General features: G+C 44.2%; 1 protein-coding gene across 1 annotated transcript; it reads left to right on the top strand.

Annotated features, from left to right (window-relative positions):
- Positions 1–1,346: 1,346 nt before the first annotated feature.
- On the top strand, positions 1,347–19,484 carry LOC310787769 (kinesin-like protein KIFC3; the record flags this gene model as incomplete). Its single annotated transcript, XM_083649256.1, has 20 exons — positions 1,347–1,442; positions 2,149–2,245; positions 2,420–2,488; positions 2,699–2,787; positions 2,939–3,185; positions 8,189–8,361; positions 9,144–9,209; positions 9,410–9,547; positions 9,684–9,881; positions 10,286–10,459; positions 11,195–11,342; positions 11,937–12,067; positions 13,778–13,889; positions 14,396–14,577; positions 14,695–14,799; positions 15,750–15,880; positions 16,011–16,131; positions 18,604–18,733; positions 18,978–19,207; positions 19,353–19,484. The coding sequence occupies 20 exons, from the start codon at positions 1,347–1,349 to the stop codon at positions 19,482–19,484; spliced, it is 2,769 nt and encodes a 922-aa protein (XP_083505382.1).
- Between the last annotated feature and the right edge of the window lie 629 nt (positions 19,485–20,113).

Raw genomic sequence — 20,113 nt, forward strand, 5'->3', positions numbered from 1 at the left:
TATTCCTAATATCTAAATGTCTGCAGTCACCCAGACTTACCTCATCACACTATTGATTCTTATCAGCAGACTGTTGTGTTGACGTTAGATGACGATGTCTGTTTCAATAAAATTAAGTTTTTGTCATTTTGTATAATTCCATTCTTCCTTGCAATATGTTAATATTCTTCAGAGAGATTCCGATTGGACACTGCAGATTCTGTGCCCCAGGATTCAAGAGTTGTGAGCTACTGCTTCTGCACTTCTACTGCAGTATACAAGCATCCATGGCTCTTTGCCCATCTCTGGGACAAAGCCTTGGTCAAACGTCAGGGCAGCATTGACTAAGCCAGGCATTTCTGAATATTATCTACATTTGTGACCTCGGAGAGCAAAACTCATTAGGATAACTGCTGCTGTTCAAGATTTGATCATTTTTTTGTCTGCTAGATATTCATGGAATGTATTGTTTTTACTGACCATGTATTTCATTGTTGCTATGTTAACAAACACAGCAATTTATACTTTTAACTGAAAGAAAGAAAAACATGGAATTTGACTAAATGATATCTTTGTTTATCAGATAAATCACTCCAATTATGTAACTTTACATTGCGTTGCAAAAATCTCCTGGCTCATATCCAACTGTCTTATTGTTGTGCCACTTATCAGATGAAGGTATTTGAAAATACACAAACACTGGTTACTAGTCCCTTCCAAGTAGGGCGCATCAGATGTGGAACCTGGCTCCTCTCCTCCGGCTCGGGCTGCTGGTGTCGGTGTGAACCCCCCAAATCAACCCATCTCCAATATCTACCACTTCCCCACTGCAGAGGACCGGGAAGCTGCACTGAGCATGCCCACTGCAGAGGATGGGGAAGCTGCACTGAGCATGCCCACTGCAGAAGCAGCCTGTGGATGGAGCGGAGAGGAAGGGAGGAGGAGAGAGAGGGAGTCACAGGAGCTGCACGGTGCTGGGATGCTGTGGTGGCAGCTCTGAGAACAAGGACTGCACGGGAGGATTTGTCATTGACAACACAGATGGCGTGTGAGAGGAGAACACAAACTGCTGAAATGTCAGATTGTCATCACCTAAGAAAGGATATGTGATGGTAAGGAGTAGGAGATAATTATGTGATGGAGAGGCGTGGTGAAAATAAAATGGTGTTAACCTCAGTGGAAAAGTCCTGGCGTAAGCAAACCTAAGTGGGTTTATTGCCATTTGTTTAATATTCATTCAGAATTTTGCATACATTTTTCTGCAGGGTGAGTGGAGGTGTGAGACCCTGAGGATCCTTTTGAAGCTTTTCTTTTTTTCCGTCCAGTTGAGCTGACATTTCCAGCGACTCTTGGACCGGGTGGCAGAGATGTATGCCTTCTACTCCCTTTTAGTCTACATCTTCTACACCGTCTTTAAGAAGGAGGAGGAGGAAGAGGAGGGGGCACGTGGAGCTGCCTCCGAGGTAAGTCTGACCACATCATCTCCAGCCTCGGGGCTCGGGAAAGGAAAACGTTTTTTCAGGTAAGATGCATGTGCCCCCCAATCTCCTGACAGTCTGAAAATAGGACTACAGCCTCCTCCTGCATAGAGGCTCTGCAAAGTGGTGTCGTTGCCATGTAGCTGTGTGCATGTCTGTGTAAGGAATCCAATTTAGTCCACATTAGAGCCACAGACAACCATTGGATGAGATGTTGTCTCTCGGACCCAAACCAGATTATGGTTTTGTCCAGAATCCCACGACTATCTGTATTCTAAGTAGAGAGATGCACGGACAAACTAGGATCAGAACAGTCATCTATCTATATCTATAAAAGGGAGCATGTGGAAAATGTTTGTCTGTCTGTTTCAATTTTTGTCCCACTGATAATGTCATAGGAGGCACTGTGACATCACTGATGTCATAAGACTCACTGATAATGTCATCAGTGATGTCATAATCACTGATTATGCAAGCTCCCTAGTTCTTCTACATTCTCGAATCGTATTAACTTCTTGATAATGAAATAATGCAGAATAATTTGTCAGTTTGCTGGGGACCCCCTGGAAGCTCCTCAAGGACCCCCCTGGTGGTCCCCGGACCACGCGTAGAGAACCGCTGTCCGATGTGATGTGTAAATATTTTGTCCATGTATCACCGTCTCACCCCTCATGTCTGTTGCTGTGCTCAGGAGCCAGGACATGTTTCCATGGAAACAGGGAGTAGGAGGAGAAATGGCCACACCCCCAAGATGGGAAAACAGGCTTGTGCTCGGCTTAGTGATTCAAGTGAGTGTGGTCACTGGTCAGGTAGCACTGTTGCATATTTATAGTCCAGTATAATTATAATGGCTGTAGCATTGAATAATATAAGGGTTACGATGTGGAGTGTTGCTGCTATAATTGATGAATGAATGTCTATACAGATTCCTTCACTGTTTGTTGTGTATGCCACTCACCCAGGCAGTAGCAGTGACAGTGATGACCCGTCTCTGAGCGATGAGGACGAGGAAGATGGCCCGGACATCCCAGCATGCACTCCTCCAGCATGCACTCCTCCAGCATGCACTCCTCCAGCATGCACTCCTCCAGCATGCACTCCTCCAGCATGCACTCCTCCAGCATGCACTCCTCCAGCATGCACTCCTCCAGCATGCACTCCTCCAGCATGCACTCCTCCAGCATGCACTCCTCCAGCATGCACTCCTCCAGCATGCACTCCTCCAGCATGCACTCCTCCAGCATGCACTCCTCTGGCCACCTTTCTGTCTTTCAAGCAGGAGGCTGAGAAGAGGAGGGCGTCCCAAGTGCAACTGGAAACAACAGGAAAGGTAGCAGAGCACTTTCATCAGCTTGACTGAGCCGCTCACCTGACTTGGGAATAGCTGCATATATTAGCAGTTCCCCAGAGAGAGAAGCGTCTGCAGTATTGATCCACTTTCAATGTGTGCATGCAAACCCATGCTTCTTTTCCTTGCCCAGCTGACAGAGTCTCCCTTAGTGGCGGTGATGTCCCACTTGCTGAGTTTTCTGGAGCAGTACTCCCACTTCCAGCAGCTGCAGCAGCAAGCCGACCAGTACCGGGTCCAGTTGAAGAGGCACCGCGTCCAGCACCGCCACCAGATGAAGGCCCTGCGAGCCTCCTACCGCCTTCGCCTCCGGGACAAAAACAGCGTCATCGGCAGCCTGGAGGAGGCCATCGTCCAGACCCCCAGCCCACTAAGCGAGGGTGAGGGAGAGAGGAGGGACGAGGGAGGAGGGGGGAGAAGGGACAAGGGAGGAGGGGGGAGAGGGGGGCTGGGGAAGGGGGAGATTGAGGTGTGACTGGAATGGATTGACATTTCCAGGCGGTGGGCTAGAGTTATAGGATAATGAAGAAAAACAGAGAGGGGAGATGTACAGTAGAGCAGGGGTTCCCAACCTTTTTTGTGCTAAGGACCGGTAGATACATGGGAAAAAAAGTTGCGGACTGGTTGTCAATTTTAATGGTTTTAATATATTTACTCACCAGGTGGCAACAAAGGGTAAATAACAGCCTTTTGTGTTGTACTGTATGTAGCCTACAGTATTTATGTTTTTGTTTCAACTACAAACATAAATAAACGTCAACTTGAAACTATGTTTCAACTACCACACACAGCCTATAATATTATAGCCTATGCTCGCGGCCCGGTACCAAATGCGTTGCGGCCCGGTACCGGTCCGCGGCCCGGTGGTTGGGGACCACTGCAGTAGAGGGCAATGAATAGCATGGAGCACAGCTATTCTATCTGTTTATTTGTCATACACCCGTCACGCACAAGGGAAACAGTGCAATCAAATACTATAATATATTCATATATTCAAAGATGCAAATTAAAAATAAAATAATCAATTTAAAAATAGAAAAACAGCATAAAAACCCCAAATACTGTAGTGCATTGATGTAATGCAAAGTGACATCAAAACACAGGGAGGAGGGAGGTGTGGATTGGAAGGAGAGAGAGAAGGGGTGACAGGCTGGTGTGAAAACAGGAGCAGAGAATGGCACAAGGGAATAATTGTAGGTGGATTTATGATATAAGGTCTCAGACTGGGTGAGATCTTTTGGTGGGTGGAGGAGGATGGAGGGAAAATGGAAGCCATTCTTATATCGATAAGATATTATACATTTATTATTCATTATAGATGCTAAAGATTTGTGAACTAAGTTATATCATTGACAGTTGCTGTAGAAATCCAGGATCTTTCCACTCCTACGTATGTAAAGAAACAAACAGGCTCTGAGATGAGTTAAAGGGAGGGGAGGGAGCAGGGATAGCGGAACGCATCTGAACTTGGGGGGGCCGGGGGGCGTGTCGGGGGGGCGTGTCCCCCCGTCGGGGGTGTGTGCCCCCCCCCCCCCCCCACACACACACACACACACGTCTGTGAACCACCATCATTGATTATTATTATTATCATCATATAAAGATTTTGGTCGTTTGAAGCCAGATTCATATAGGAATATCTCATTTTAAATTAACATTAGGATTAGACGGTTGTGATGTCAGTATTCAGTCTTAACAATCATATATTTGCTCCTTTTCTCACTCACTCCTATGTCACCACCTGCTCTCAATGCAGGGTTTGAGATTCAACTTTTTTTTATCACCAGCCAATATGGCTGCTAGATTTTAAAGTTAGGAGCCAATTAATTTCAACTAGCCAAAATGTTTTTCTTGAAATAAACCAGAATATGAGGGCAACTGGGTTTTACAGCAGGGCTATTCAACTAAATTGTTCAGGGGGCCACATTGTCAGAAACCTAAGGGACCGGGGGCCGGACCGTTCCCCGAGCCAGTACACTTGACACAATGCGCCACCATATTTTTGCAGCCGCGCTGGAACTATTATTAAGTAGGGGGTGCTGTAAGGAATGGAATCTCGGCAGCGCCGAAGAAAATTTTATGTTTTTTGGACTTTTATCCATATTTAGAAGAATATTTAATTTTAAATTAACATTAGGATTATACTGTTGTGATGTCATTATTCAGTATCTTCTCCTTTTCTATTATTAGTATTAGTATTAATATTAAATACTGAGTATCTCATGAAAAACTATTAATATTGCATCTTTTGTGTTTAGCTCCGTCTCACAGCAGGCCCGGCTCCAGAACCAAATTACAGAGGGGGCCTGCCCCTAGCTTGGGGGGGCCAAGGGGGGTCCGGGGGGATTCTCCCCCGGAAGAAGATTTTGTACATTTTAAAGTAAAATTCGTCAAACTGGTGCATTTGAGAGCAAAAGGAAGAGGCTAAATCTATGAGGAACTACAGACATCTCTAATGTGTTGTGACTTTACAAATAGGCCTAAACAATTAATATTAAATGTATTTACACATTGTGCACAAATTGCATTCATTGTGACAAATTTACAATAGTTAATTAATATCCAGCCAGAATCATTGCAAATGGAGGTTCAAAGTAACAGTTAGCAATAGCATTCAGTTAATCAATGCCTAATGACAGCCAGATTCCGTTTTAAACTTTAAAACAGAAAAACGGAAAAACGTTTTTAGCACACACACAAAAAAAAAAAAAAAAAATGAATGGGGGGGCCAGTTTAGGGAATGGGGGGGCCCGGCCCGGTCAGGCCCCCCTCCAACGCCGGGCCTGTCTCACAGCATTGTAACATTGTAGTGCAGCAAGAAAGGAAAACTACTGTAAACATTTGAACCACATTTCTTGTTTAGAACCTATAGCTAGCAACATCGCCATCTCCTGAAAAACATTAATATTGCACCTTTCTTGTGGCTACATCACAGCATCTACTGAAAAACATTTATAGTGGATCTGACTTGTTTAGTTCACTTTAGATTCAACTCACATCTGAAAAACAACCAGTCGAGTGTAATAAGTAAATGAGGTTTAATTGTAAAAAAAAAAAAAAAAAAAAAAAAATCTAAAAAAAAAAAAAAAAAAAAATTTTTTTTTTTTTTTTTGGGAACTGAAAAGTACCCGGGCCGCGGCCCGGGTGGCCCGGGCGGTTCCGCGATCCCTGGGAGGGAGTGACGTTTTGTAAGACATCTTAAGACAATTTATTACCTAATATAATTCAGTGTGTTATGATGTGGTTGTTCACTGTTGACCCATCTGGGTTGAGAGTGAGGTTTTGTCAACCTCCTCAACCGGGGACATACAGCGTATCTTTTTATAGGAGGAGACAATCAGCAGAGGAGCAGATTGATTCGATTTACGAGGTTGTTGTTGGCCATTAGCAATGACATCAGGCCAGACTGAAGCTGTCCAGCTGTGACTGACCTCACCTCAGAGCTTTAGATGTTGCTATGTGACTGACCTCAGAGCTTTAGATGTTGCTATGTGACTGACCTCAGAGCTTTAGATGTTGCTATGTGACTGACCTCACCTCAGAGCTTTAGATGTTGCTATGTGACTGACCTCACCTCAGAGCTTTAGATGTTGCTATCGGCTCATCATGTGTTTCACATTTGACCAGATGTCTCTTTGAGCCCAGAACAGAAGGGCAGACCCACCAACTTTCCAGCACTTTGCTTTTGTGTGCGTTTCATTTATGCATGTTAACAAGTGTGCGTGTGTGAGTGATATAGCCTGAGAGAAATATGTCAGAAAAGCAGAGGAGGCTCTGGGCAGCTCGATGTGTGGGTGTGTTAAATGGAGGACTTTTCTCTCGTACAGAATGGAGATACAGGACATGATTATGTGGCGAAAGTGTTTGGCACTAGTGACTCTCTGGCTCTCTGCCATGAATAAAAGATCTGTGAGAGTGCTGCTTTCTTCCCTGCAAAGGCACTTACAAGGCCCAGCACATGCTAACCCCCACGTGTGGACTATAAATAGCCCAGGGAAGCACGTCCCAATGTTATGAGCTAAACACACTGTTGGGTTTGTTTGTTTACTGTGATGGGATGCGCTGTGTGGAGCCACTTCATTATTCTCCACTAGTGCCATTGGTTGTATTGTGATCTTCTCTTCAGTTTATGATCTCTTAGCACAGAGGTTCTCAAATGTCTTTCAGCCAAGGACCCCTTACAAGATATAAAATATACCGGGGACCCCCCTCATTCTGATTTGTGATTTTGGGCTAAGCTTAATTGTTTCCACGGTAACGTGCTTGACTTTTAAATTGATAGGTTTGTTAGATTAGAATGTAATCCATGAACCATTTTAGATTTAAAGCATAACATTTTTGTTGAACTATGAAGCTTTTGCACACAAAAATATAATAATCATTTTTATTTTCCTGTAAACCTTTCGCGGACCCCCTGGCAAAGTGCCACAGACCCCTGGGGGTCCCCGGACCCCCATTTGAGAACCACTGTTAGAGTGAATGGTTGCATTCACCTATTTAACTTATTTAGCCAGAATGTAACATACTCTGCAATAGCACCAGAAGACTCTCGAGCTTTCTTTCCTACCTCAATCTGTCTTTCACATGGGACACAAGTTCTCTTGCACTATTTGAAGCTGCTGTTTTAACATGTAAAAGGCTATATGGCAGTTCCTGTGTAGATTGGGAAAGCTCTAGTGCACATTATGTAGCCTCTCCACCTCTCTCTGTAGCACTTTCCCTGCCAGTCTGCTCTCCACCTCCTCCTGCACCATTGTGACACAGCAAACCTGACATTAGTAACTGACACCAGTAATTACTATAAAGCCCTGCCTTGGAAATCCAATGTGACAGAGCCCGATAAATCATTACGAGGGGGAGGAAGCGATGCTCTTGGGCATGTTGCTCGGCTCTCTGTTGAACACGTTGCAGCTGATTGCTGCTTGTAGATGTGAATCTTGCTCCTCCACGTGACCATGGCTGCACGTGAGAGGCTGGAGAGGTCCATGTGAACGTGAAGAGGTGTGTAATATTGCTCTGGGGAATTGAGAACGAGACCACGGCAACAATACCGCTGGCTTCAATGCAATGTTCTGTGGCTACATGGTGTGGGAAAGGGATATTTAAGGGAAAACTGAATGTCCTTCATTAATATTTACTCATGCAAGCCTTCACACATCCTGTTGGTATTCAGCCTAAACAGAAGAGGCCTACATATTAGAAAACAGGTCAAAGGATGTTCAAAGGATGTAGGCTGACACTATTTCTGGGTGGCCTAATATGCAAATGAGTCCAGAAATAACAATGGAATATGGTTAAGTTTCTTCTGCCGACTCTGCTGGTGATGATGATGATGATGATGCAGAGGTTGATGATAGTGTTGTTGTTTTTGTATGTCCCCTAGGTGAGTCTAGTGGTGATGCAGGGGGCCAGGCTGGGGTTCACCGGCTGGTGAAGTCTCTGTACGGCCTGCAAGGCGAGAGGAGCAAGCTGAGAGGAGAGCTGCGGCTGCTGCACTCCCAGCTGGAGCAGAAGGAACAAGACCGACACTCACGCATGCACGCTTTACAACAGCAGGTGCAATGCTATTCATTCATTTAAAAAGAAACTTTGCTGCCTGAAATCCATACGTCCATTTTTCAAAAACACAGGTGATTTTGTTGACAAAAATGTAACTATTTTATAAGAAGAAATCGGACCGCATCAGGCAAGTAGAGCTGTCTGCTGAGTGTGAACAGGGTCACAAGCAAAAAAAGGAAAAAGAAAAACATCAAATGCTTCCATTCTGCTCACCTGGCGTAATCCAAGTCTCCACAAGCCCTGAGATGCCAAGTTGACTTGAAAAGACATAATTTACACCCTGTTTTTAGCTGAAATCTTCACTGCAGACTACAGGAGCTGCACCTGATATCATTTGAGCACCTGGCTACAGTGAAGATTGTTTTTTCAGTTGTTTTTTAAGCTTTTGCTCGTGACCCTGTTCACACTCAGCAGACAGCTCTACTTGCCTCATACAACCCCACATAAAACAAATCCGAACTATCCCTTTTAAGTTGATCATTCATAATGTGCTTTGTTTGAATAATATCAGCAATTATTGAGTAAGAGAAGGTGTCAGCTAACTCAGCTTGATTATCTCATCTAATAGGCATCTAAAGGTATTGATTATCTCATCTACAATGAAATGCAAAACATGGAATTACATTATTTAATGATTGCCCTACAAATAATGGAATGCATTGTGAGTTCACCATGTCTAGTTTCTCAAATCATCAATTTTTTTATATATATATTTTCCCATTTGTATGAGTTTAAAACCTGTATCAGTAAACTTTCAAAACTTCTCATTTCTTTCACAGATCGATGAGCTCAAGAGTTGCATTGAGGAGCGCGAGGAGGAGCTGTCCAGATTGAGAACCGCCTCGGTAAGCACTGCACACTATTGATTTCCGTCGTCGTCGTCACTGCACTTTTCACGCCCACATTCTTCCCCTGAGCAAAATGCTGCTCTGTAAAAAGGGCCAGAAGGGTCAGCATGTCCTATACTGCACCTTATTAGTTAGTGGTAAACAAGTACTCGCACAGCAAAGCATTGAGGTTTTGAGTTGCATCTTTCTCTCCTCAGGGGGCCACAGACTCAGAGAAGCGGGTGCTGTGTCTGTCAGCAGAGAACGAGAGTCTCAAGCAGAACCTGAGCGTCACCCAGGGCCTCCTGCAGCAGCTGTCAGCCATCCCCTCCCAGTCCAGCTGCATGCTCATCAAGGTGAGACGCACCAGCACCACTGAGAACTCATGTTTTGACAGAGAACGGGTACGCTACCAAGGCCCGCACTACCGATTGCAAATAGAAAAAAACTAGCATATTGTTGTAGGTCACATTGTACTGTATCCTCTCGTAGGAGAATGAGAACCTCCGGAGCAGAGTGCAGCAGCTTGAGAGCTCCCTACAACAGCGTGCTGAGCAGCTGTCGCAACTGGAGCGCCACCGTGAACAAAGCGAGTGGAGGAGAGGAGAGGAGCTGAGGAAACGAGAGGAAAGAGTGAGGGAGCTGCAGCTGGAGTTGGATAAAGAGAGGGGCAGAGAGCCAGTGGTTAAGGTCATTATTATCCGCACGAGCTTTTGAAATGGGTTTGAATAGTAGAACAGCTTTCAATTCAATCATATAACAGCTTTTTGAGGCAGTTGAGATAAAAATCTACTGTCATTCTGTGTTTATTATATAGCAGGAATATGGGTAATTTTGGGGGAATTGCCCATGCACATTGCCTCTACAGTAGACTACAGTAGAGTATCATAAATGTCTGTATACTAGACCCTGAGTATCTTCGTATCCTGTGTGCTGTTATCAACACTTACTATTTATTGTACTGCCTTTTTATTGTTTTTCTTTTTATTATATTATGGATCTCCCTGGGTCTGAAATAAAGTTTGAATTGAATTGAATTGAATATCATGACCTTTAGAATTGATGACCCTAACTAGATGTTTCTTCTCTCCCAGTATGTCACCCAAACTGTGGAGGTGGAATCGCCTGCCACAGTCAAGCAGCTGGCTAAGGCCAGACACAGGAATGACCTATTGTCCGAAAAGCTGTCCAATCAGAACGAGCGGTGCAAACAGTTGGAGGAACAAATCAGGAAGTCAGATGAATACAGCTGTAATCTGCAGCACAAGGTATCAAGAGACAGAATCGGGTATTATAACGTTGTTGTAAAGTAATCCAAAAATGTTATGCAGTGGAAAAGGTTTTTTTCTTGTTGCATTATCAACCACCCAGCCACCAGCCACCAGCATGTATCGGTATCAGATGGTATCAGATGTGCACTGGAATGCACATACACACCCACACAGGCAGAAAAAAGACATTACTGATGCGGACATATTATGATTGCATACAGCAAACAGCTTATACTAACTCTACTCAGCTCAAAACTTGATGTGATGATAAACTGGTGAAATTCAAGGCAGAAATAATCATTATCATCATTACACACTTCTTGATTTCACAAATGTCCATATAAAACACCTCTGTGTGTGATACAGGTGACTTGTTTGTTTTCATGTGTGAGCCAATGATTTTCTGGGCTGCCAGGCTTCTAGCTGTGCATAAATCTGAGGCTCCGGCTGCATCTGTGCTTCTAACAATAATGGTCCATATTAATATCGCTAAAGAGCCATCAGCGTACAAATTTAATACTTCTGTTGGCTGCAGTGGATTTATGGCGGTCCTGATGCCTTCAGCTTTGATTTCAAATAAAGCCGATCAAATTAACCCAAACAATACGTTTTATAATCAAAGGAGTGGGAATCAAAAGCAGAAGGGGGACATTTCCATTTCACTCCTGGCAATTCACAAGCCGGATCAATGCAGTTGACAGATGAACTCATGATAGTACTGAACCTTCACAGATTGCAGCGTACGAGCGAGAGATCAGTACACTGAGAGAGGAACTGCTGAAGGAGATCGCTCACTTGGAAGAAAGGAAGGAGGAGGCGGTGAAGGCAGCGGCCACCTGCTCACCAGAACACTTCCAGAGCCTGCAGGACCAGTTCTTCAGTGAGTCACATCAAAGAATTAACGGTCCAGACGGTTGCACTTCTTAATATGAGGAATGTAAAGTTGCCCAAATGATTCCAACTGTCAGCATTGAGGAAACGGCCTTTGAAAAACTCCTCTGTTTGTCAATAGAATGAAGCCTACACCCAGGTGTTTATGAATGTTCTGATTGGTTGACCAGATGCATAGTTAATCACGTGTCCCATAGTCTGTCAATAGCCAACCAGCTACTTGCCAAACTAGCCAAAATCCCCATGCCTCCATTGTTGCTGAGTGCTAGGTTCCAACACTGGATATTGGTTCCCCAAAGATGGAACTGCTGGCATTCAGTGGAGGCACAATCATAGCGTGGCGGTGGTACATATAACCATCAAAAACTGACACAAACGATGCTCGTTGTGTTAGAAATCAACATCAAACTTTTCCTGAGTAGAAATCATTGCACTGGCTCTTTAAACCCTCAAAGAAACTCATCTTGGTTTGTGCACTCAGACATTAAAGAGAAATAAAGAACAGAAAATATTTCTTGGCATAGTGACATGTCATATATTAAGCTGAAACTCTATTGAACATGTGTTTTTTTACTTTGGCCAGGCTTGCAGAAGCGTCTGACAGCGCTCCCTCCAACCCTGCGCTCCATGAAGACAGACTACGCCAGCCTGAGGAGCCAGGTCCGAAACTTCTCAGACTTCTACGGAGCAGCTATCAGCGACGCCAAGAAGCAGGTCAGCGCCTCCACATTGCTTCACGCCCCAGTCCCCTGTAGGGTTCCCCAAATAGCGGCCCGCGGCCTGCATGCTGTCTGGCCCACGCTGGAATTGCAAAAAAAAAAAACATACAGTGCACCTGAACGCAACATGCAACATGCAAGATGTTCATGTCATTCTGGCCAATACTCCACTTCTGTTATAACATTTCAGTCTGGAATATGGAATATCTTTCAATCATCTTGATGGCTAAAAGGCTAAAAGTAATCTCACGTGTAAGAAATGACTGTTCTACATTGAGGAAGTTTGATGTAAACATTTAAATAATTAACTCGGTTTTGGATTTATTTAGCTTCAAGAGTGCATTTTTGTTCTTGTGTGACCCTCAACACAGGCTTTGAGAATCCCGGGCCACTTACTGATGATACTTGTGCTTAAATTAACCCACTCATATTCTGGTTTATTTCAAGAAAAACATTTTGCTAGTGGAAATTCTAATTGGCTGGTAACTTTAAAATCTAGCAGCCATATTGGCAGGTGGTCAAAAAAGTTAATTTCAAGCCCTGCAGGGAGAGCAGGTGGTGACATAGGAGTGAGTGAGAAAAGGATCAAATATTGGTGGTTAAAGTCGAGCTGAACCCAAAAATGACTTTTATTTTCTTTTAGTTCAAATACCTGGGTATGCAGTGCACCTATTTAATAATGTATGCAAAGAAATTCACAACAATCTAAAATTTCTTTAGTTTTTCACACTTTTTCACATCAAAAGTTAATTTTTCAAGATTTCATTGATAACAGTAATGTACAGTTTGCTGACGTCACCTAATACTATCAAATTTCTACCCCATTTCAACCAATCATATCACGACATGCAGCTGTCAATCAAATCTTCATTTCAGGATAATTTTCTCTTCCAAATGAAGTAGAAAATGGCGCCTAGTGCCTGTCATCTGGCAGAATTCCTATCCCATAAACTAACTACTAACTTGGCCAATTGTTAAAAACATGAACAAAAAACAAAAACTATAATCTCTAAGAATGCAAAGAAATTTAACTGGCTCGTTAAAACGCGCATTCCAGGGCTATCGTATTTACAGCAGCGATAATGGCGCGCGCATCCGAGAGCTTGGTTGTCAGGGGTCGCACTTCGGAGATTCCAGGCCGACGGGCTGCACTCTCCGCTCGGCAACACGAAGGCAGCTGGCTGCCTGCGGCTCGCTGAGCTCCACTTAGCCACAAACCTCGCGTCACCAGGCTCTTCCCGAGGGGAGCGCCACAACACACTAAATCCCACTCGATTTGGAGGCGGAACACGCCAGGATTGGCCAAAGCCCAATCCAGTCCCCAGAATTGTCAAATAAAATCATCGACATGATACTATGACCCGCCTCTCAACCTGTCATCTTAGATAAACTATGTTTTCAGTCTGAAACAGACTCATATGCACGTGACGAACGGGTTCAGTTCGACTTTAAGACTGAATAATGACATCACAACTGTTAATTTAAAATGAGTTATTCCTCAAATCTGGCTTCAAATGCCCCAAATTTCCCTGCGGGCACCAGCTCCATGCGGCCCCCCACCCTCGGCTCTCAGCAAAATGTGGCCCTTGGTGAAAAGTAATTGGGGACCCCTGGGGAACCACAAATCTGACTAAAAAGATAAATCTGCAGTAATACAAAAAGCACAGGCAATGTTACCAAATAATTTGTACTTTCTCCATGGCAGATTTGCGCGGCTATCAGTGAGATGTCCGAGGAGAACAAAGATCTTCTGGAGAAATACAGAAAGGAGGTTGCGTTGCGAAGGAAGTACCACGAGCAGCTGGTAGAGCTCAAAGGTACGGAGAGAAGAGGTGAAACTCATGGTCGTATGCGGTGCCAGGGTTCGCATGGGTCATTGAAGTCCTTGAAAGTTTGTGAATTGGGGGCGTTGGTCAAGGCCTTGAAAGTTTGTGAAAATAGACATACGGTAAATAGACATGGGATTCATTGAAAGTGCTGAATTTATATATTTTGTGCAAGAATAGAAATTGAAGTTCATCTACTGTAACACAGCACAGTTGAGAAGTGTTCACACATTCAAGCCTCTCTCTTTTTAATTGTTGTCTGTGAGCTTCTGTAAAGCCTGCTAGTTCTCATTATAAAGATTCTCATTGTTGTAACAGTAATTAACCTTGATCCGTGTCTCAAACTATGCCTTGTTGGGTTCTTGAATTTGATGGAATTGGGCCTGGAAAGTCCTTAAAAAGTGCTTGAATTTGATATTGAAGAAGGTGTTGGTAACGGCTGGGTGCTAAACTCTGTGCCATTAACTGAGCCAGTGCCCGGGCCCTTCTCTCTCCAGGCAACATCCGTGTGTTGTGTCGCGTGAAGCCTGTGCTGAAGGAGGACCAGCATGAGGAGGGCCAGTCTGTGGCGGTGACCACGGACCCCAACAACGAGTCCTCCCTCACCGTGATGAGCAAGGGGAAGGGCCGCGCCTTTGAACTGGACAAGGTCTTCCACCCTCAGGCCACACAGGAAGAGGTAGGGAAATCGAGACGGATATTAAGATGATGATGATGATAATAATAATAATAATAATAATGTTGCATTCATGTTAGTAACCAGAACTTCGTTCTAAACGTTGTTTATTACCATCAGGTCTTTCAGGAGATTGAGCCTCTTGTGACTTCTTGCATTGATGGCTATCATGTCTGCATATTTGCCTATGGACAGACCGGCTCTGGGAAGACCTACACCATGGAGGTATTCACCTTATGTAGCCCCGCCCACTTGACCCAGTTGTGTTATGACTTCCTGTTCAAAACACCGTCTGTTTTACCTGCTCACTAGTACTGTACTGTCACAGGAAGTGTAAACACAATAGGAAGTAACTGGCTGATGCCTGTGTTGGAACCGGTTGGAACATAAGTCTTCAGCGTGGCTTCAGCGTGGCTTCAGCGTGACACGCGCGCAGGTGGTGTGAACGGCTTCGCCTGTTAACAAGGACGCCTAAATTAAACTTATGGGTTCAGCATATAGGTAGAGCTTAGGTTGAGCGTTGCTTCGGCTTATGGTGTGAACGGGGGCTTACAGTAGCCATATATATAGTGTTAACCAGAGGTGGAGACTCACAGTCACATGGCTTGGACTCAGAATTGAGTCACAATTTTAACTGCTTGAGACTTGACTTGATGAGACTTTGGGTTCTGGTGACTTAGGTATTGACTTTGACTTGTACTTTGATGACTTCAAAAGATTTCTAAAGTATTTTTATTTGTTCCACCAGACGACTCAATTTTAATGTCTGTTTGTATGGATTGACTAAGTTTATTGAAGTTGATGCTGATTATAGAAGTCATCATGATACTCTTTCCAAGTTTTTATCATATTAAAACCATGTTGCATTGAACATTTCTAGATATTATTTTCTTTAAGATATTACATGGATACTGGATTACTGGATTGATTTGTTTTGACTTGACCTGCTGTTCTACAATTCGACTTGAGACTAATGATGTGGACTTGACTTGGTAATATAATTTTAGACTTGGGACTTGACTTGAGACTTGTGCCTCAGGACTTGAGACCGACTAAGTTGAGCTAGGTGAGCTAAGCCGAGCTAAGTTGCCTTTGTCACACCTCTGCTATTAAACTGAAATTGGTTGACCTACAGTATAATGTATCATATTAACTCCCCCCCCTTTGATTTCCAGGGCAGCACGGAGAACCCAGGCATCAACCAGCGAGCCCTGAAACACCTGTTCAGTGAGATAGAAGACCGAAAGGACATGTGGTCTTACACCGTCACTGTCAGCTCTGTGGAGATCTACAACGAGGTACTAAGGTACGGGGCGCTTCCCTTTGGATTCCATTTTAGCGTAGTGTCTAAAATAATGTATACCACTGGACAGCTTGTTTGATTGTTTGAGTTGTGATGTGTGTGTGTGTGTGTGTGTGTGTGTGTGTCTTTACAGAGATCTGCTCAGTAAAGATGGAGAGAAACTGGACATAAAGATCAACCCAGACGGAACTGGACAGCTGCATGTGCCGGGCCTCAGGCTCATCGAGGTCAAGAGCTTTCAGCACATCAAGAAGGTGATGCATGTTTGTCCACTAAGCCAGTGGTTCACAACCTTTTTATGGATTTGGGTTGTCTGTCCGTCCGTCCGTCCGTCTGTCCGTCCGTCCATCTGTCCGTCCGATGTTCGTCACGATATCTGAGGAACGCCTTGATGCAATTTCATGACATTTGCCTCAAACGTCAACTTGGACTCAAGGATGAACTGATTAGATTTTGGTGGTCATAGGTCAAAGTTCAAGGTCACTGTACGTACGTACGTCCCTCCGATGTTCGTTAACGCGGTATCTGAGGAACGCCTTGACGCAATTTCATGAAATTTGTCTCAAACGTCGACTTGGACTCAAGGATGAACTGATTAGATTTTGGTGGTCAAAGGTCAAAGTTCAAGGTCACTGTGACCTCACAACCACTCATTTCATGCTTGTGAATGAGATTTCTCAGGAACGCCTTGACGGAATTTCATCCAATTTTCCTCAAACGTCCACTTGGAATCAAGGATGAACTGATTAGCTTTTGGTAGTTCCAGGTCAAAGTTCAAGGTCACGGTGACCTCACGAACCCCATTTCCAAGCACTTTAACACAATATCTCAGGAACGCCTTGACGGAATTTCTTCCAATTTGGCTCAAATGTCAGCTTGAACTCAGGGATGAACAAATTCGATTTTGGTGGTCAAAGGACTAAGGTTAAGGTCACTGTGACCTCACTAACGCCATTTTCAAGATTGTTAACGCGATATCTCAAGAACGCCTTGATGGAGTTTCTTCCAATTCGCCTCAAACATCCACTTGGACTAAAGGATGAACTGATTAGATTTTGGTGGTCAAAGTTCAAGGTTACTGTGACATCACGGCCGCTCGTTTCATGCTCGTTAACGTGATATCTCAGGAACGCCTTGACGGAATTTCATCTAATTTGCCTCAAACGTCCACTTGGACTCAAGGATGAACTGATTACATGTTGGTGGTCAAAGGTCAAGGTCACTGTGACCTCAAACACCATTTTCAGCTCGGTAACGCCATATCTCAGTAACACCTTGACAAAATTTCTTCTCGTTTGGCTCAAACATCAAAGTCTGGACAGACATGCATGTTGACTGCTCACTTGTTGGCGGAGGGAGGCATATATCCATGGTGCTGTCATTCTAGTTTGTCTTATGTACCCATTGAGCGGTTTTGCCATGCCAATAGTACCCCCTCATTCATGCATGTTCTTTGTGGCACAAAGAAAACACTGGATCCATGGACGTACAGTACGAGTAGCCTAAATCCATACAAAATATATTTTTCACTGAACTGCCGGTGTTTGAGCTTGCCCTCTTTTTTTCCCTTTTGTCACCAGGCTCCCCTAAACCTGTAGTCTCTCAAGCCAGACTGTCTCTTCTACATTCTTTGAATGCACTATATACAGTCTGTACTTCACAGCAAGTTGTGGAAAAATGAAACGCTTCAGACCGGAGGAAGTTCGAACCGATGCAGGTAATTGGAGAAACACGAGTGGATGAAATCTGCTCGTATTTCTCCAATCACATCCCCCCTATCATCGCTCATTATTTTCCCTGAGTTTCCTTTTCTGCTTTGACCAAGTTTTCCCTGCTTGAAGTACAGACGGGTAGGCGGAAGCATTTGAAAATTACGGGAGCCTACGCGGCTGTTTTAAGAGACTACTAAAGTTTAGTACCTGAATCTTGAGCGACAGCAAATGGACGTTTGAGACATTTATCCATGGATGGCTGCTACTGTATAGTTGGTTAGTAGTGTTATAGTTGACACCTGCTGGGAGGAACTAGTTGTGGCGCACACATCCATTTCAGCAATGGGCTTATGAAATTCCTGGGGGAATTTTTGTCAGATTCAGATTCAGATTGACCTTTATTGTCACAGTAGGTAATTAGATTACATACAAGGAATTTGACTTGTATGCAGCGTAGCGGTCACATCAAGTCAGACAAAAACAATACAGAAAGACAATCAAAAAAAATTAAGGTGCAGTCCAATTTTTTAATCATCTTGGATAGATAAATTGTAATCCCCAATCTTTCCAGGTCAGCCATAGATAGATATCTACGTCTGGTGCACTACTCTCGAAAAGGGTTTATGGACCGCCCCTAAGACCAAAACAAAATGCATGACAGGCATATAAATTGACCAGCCACGGATGGCATGATGCAACCTTTGGGGTGGTACATTTTGAACGATGCACCAATGCATGCAGAGAGACGGACTTCCCTAACAGCCCACCCAATCAGGTTTCGCCACAGGATTTCTGATGGCAAAACCCAGAAATGCTGACTTGTAATTCAGACCCTCTGTCGCTGGAAACGTGCTGACGTAAGACGTTGGGTCGGACCACGTGAGACTACCCTAGGGGTACTCATACCCCTGGTTGGGAATCACGGTTATAAATGATCATACGAGAGTAATATAATGAACTATTGTTCCCTAACGGGCAGCAAACGTTAAACTTATTATCTTTGTGTTGCTCAAGATTTTAGCCATGGCCCGTCGGAACAGGATCACCTTCGGCACTCAGATGAACCAGCACAGCTCCCGCTCCCACGCTCTCCTCTGCATCACTGTGCTCGGCACTGATCTGGCCAGTGGAACCAAAACCACAGGTCAGTCATGCGCACATGCTCAGTGAATCAGTTTATTTTAAAAGGAGTGGGCAGTGTGATGGAAAAATTGTTTGTAATGATTCGCCAATTGAATAAATAATAACCCTCCCCAAGGAATAAAACTATGAATATCTGCATTCTTTGGAGTAGACAGTTGCAACGCTGAGAAAGAGTAGAGAAAACACAAGAGATGTTTCTGGCAATTTCACCATCAGTGTCTGGGAACTTCCCTTTCTTTTCTCAGGCAAGTTGAACTTGGTGGATCTGGCTGGTTCCGAGAGGGTATGGAAGTCTGGTGCAGAGGGAGAGAGGCTGAAGGAGGCCCAGAACATCAACCGCTCCCTGCTGGCACTGGGGGATGTCATCCAGGCATTGAGGGGCCGGCAGACTCACGTCCCTTTCAGGAACTCCCGCCTCACATACCTGTTACAAGACTCCCTGGGCAAAGGCAACAAGACGGCAATGGTGGTGCAGGTCAGTTTAGCACTCAAATATACTGTATACAGTATAGACTAGTATAGTATAGACAGTATAGACTCATAACCTTCTGCTGTTTGCAGTACATTTTGTTTTTGTGGATGCTTGTTTTGACCCTTTTGTTGTGATGTTGGTACTCCAGGTGTCTGCTCTGGAGAGGAACGTGGGAGAGACATTGTGCTCACTGAAGTTTGCCCAGAGGGTGTGCAAGGTGGAACTGGGTCCTGCAGCCAGGAAGATTGAATCTGGTGGACAATGCGACTCTCAGACTTGAATCAGCCACTTCCCATTCCCAACCATCACTATTACTCCACACATTGCCAACCAAAACCAGCCGTAAAGCTACCAGCTGAATCAAACCAATCCTGCGCAAGGGCTATAACAGTGGAGGTCTGTGGCACCAGGATGGCCAAGTATTGAGAATATTGCAGTCCGTGTCATTTTCTGCTCCTGTCAAATAATCGCCCCTTTATCATCAGCTTATCTGCATGCAGCAGTACTTGTTCTTCCACACTGAGTGCCAAGACAACCGCTGCCTCACCCGTGACACATTTGATACTTCCTTGAACTACAATAACTGCTGTGTTATCCGAGTTCTATCAGGCTTGAGGCATCACAATGCTTAAAACAGCGTCTTGTTCAAATACCACAATACCAACACTTCAGTTTGTGCTTCTGCAGTATTAATCATCTTGCTATGTCTGGTTTGTGAGCGTCAACTCCACTCTGGTACATTTTTGAAGGCTGTAGTGTGTAGGAGGATCCCATTGTTGTTGTGTAACCAGAGTATAGGCTCTTATCCATTTCATTGACACTTAGGTCACATATTTTGTGTAGTCTTCGTGAAGTTCAGAAGAGTAATGACCGAATGTTTTCTCTTTCTCTCTTAAGACCCTTGGTAAT

Source organism: Poromitra crassiceps, assembly GCF_964638095.1.
Source record: "Poromitra crassiceps genome assembly, chromosome: 1".
Taxonomy (NCBI): domain Eukaryota; kingdom Metazoa; phylum Chordata; class Actinopteri; order Beryciformes; family Melamphaidae; genus Poromitra; species Poromitra crassiceps.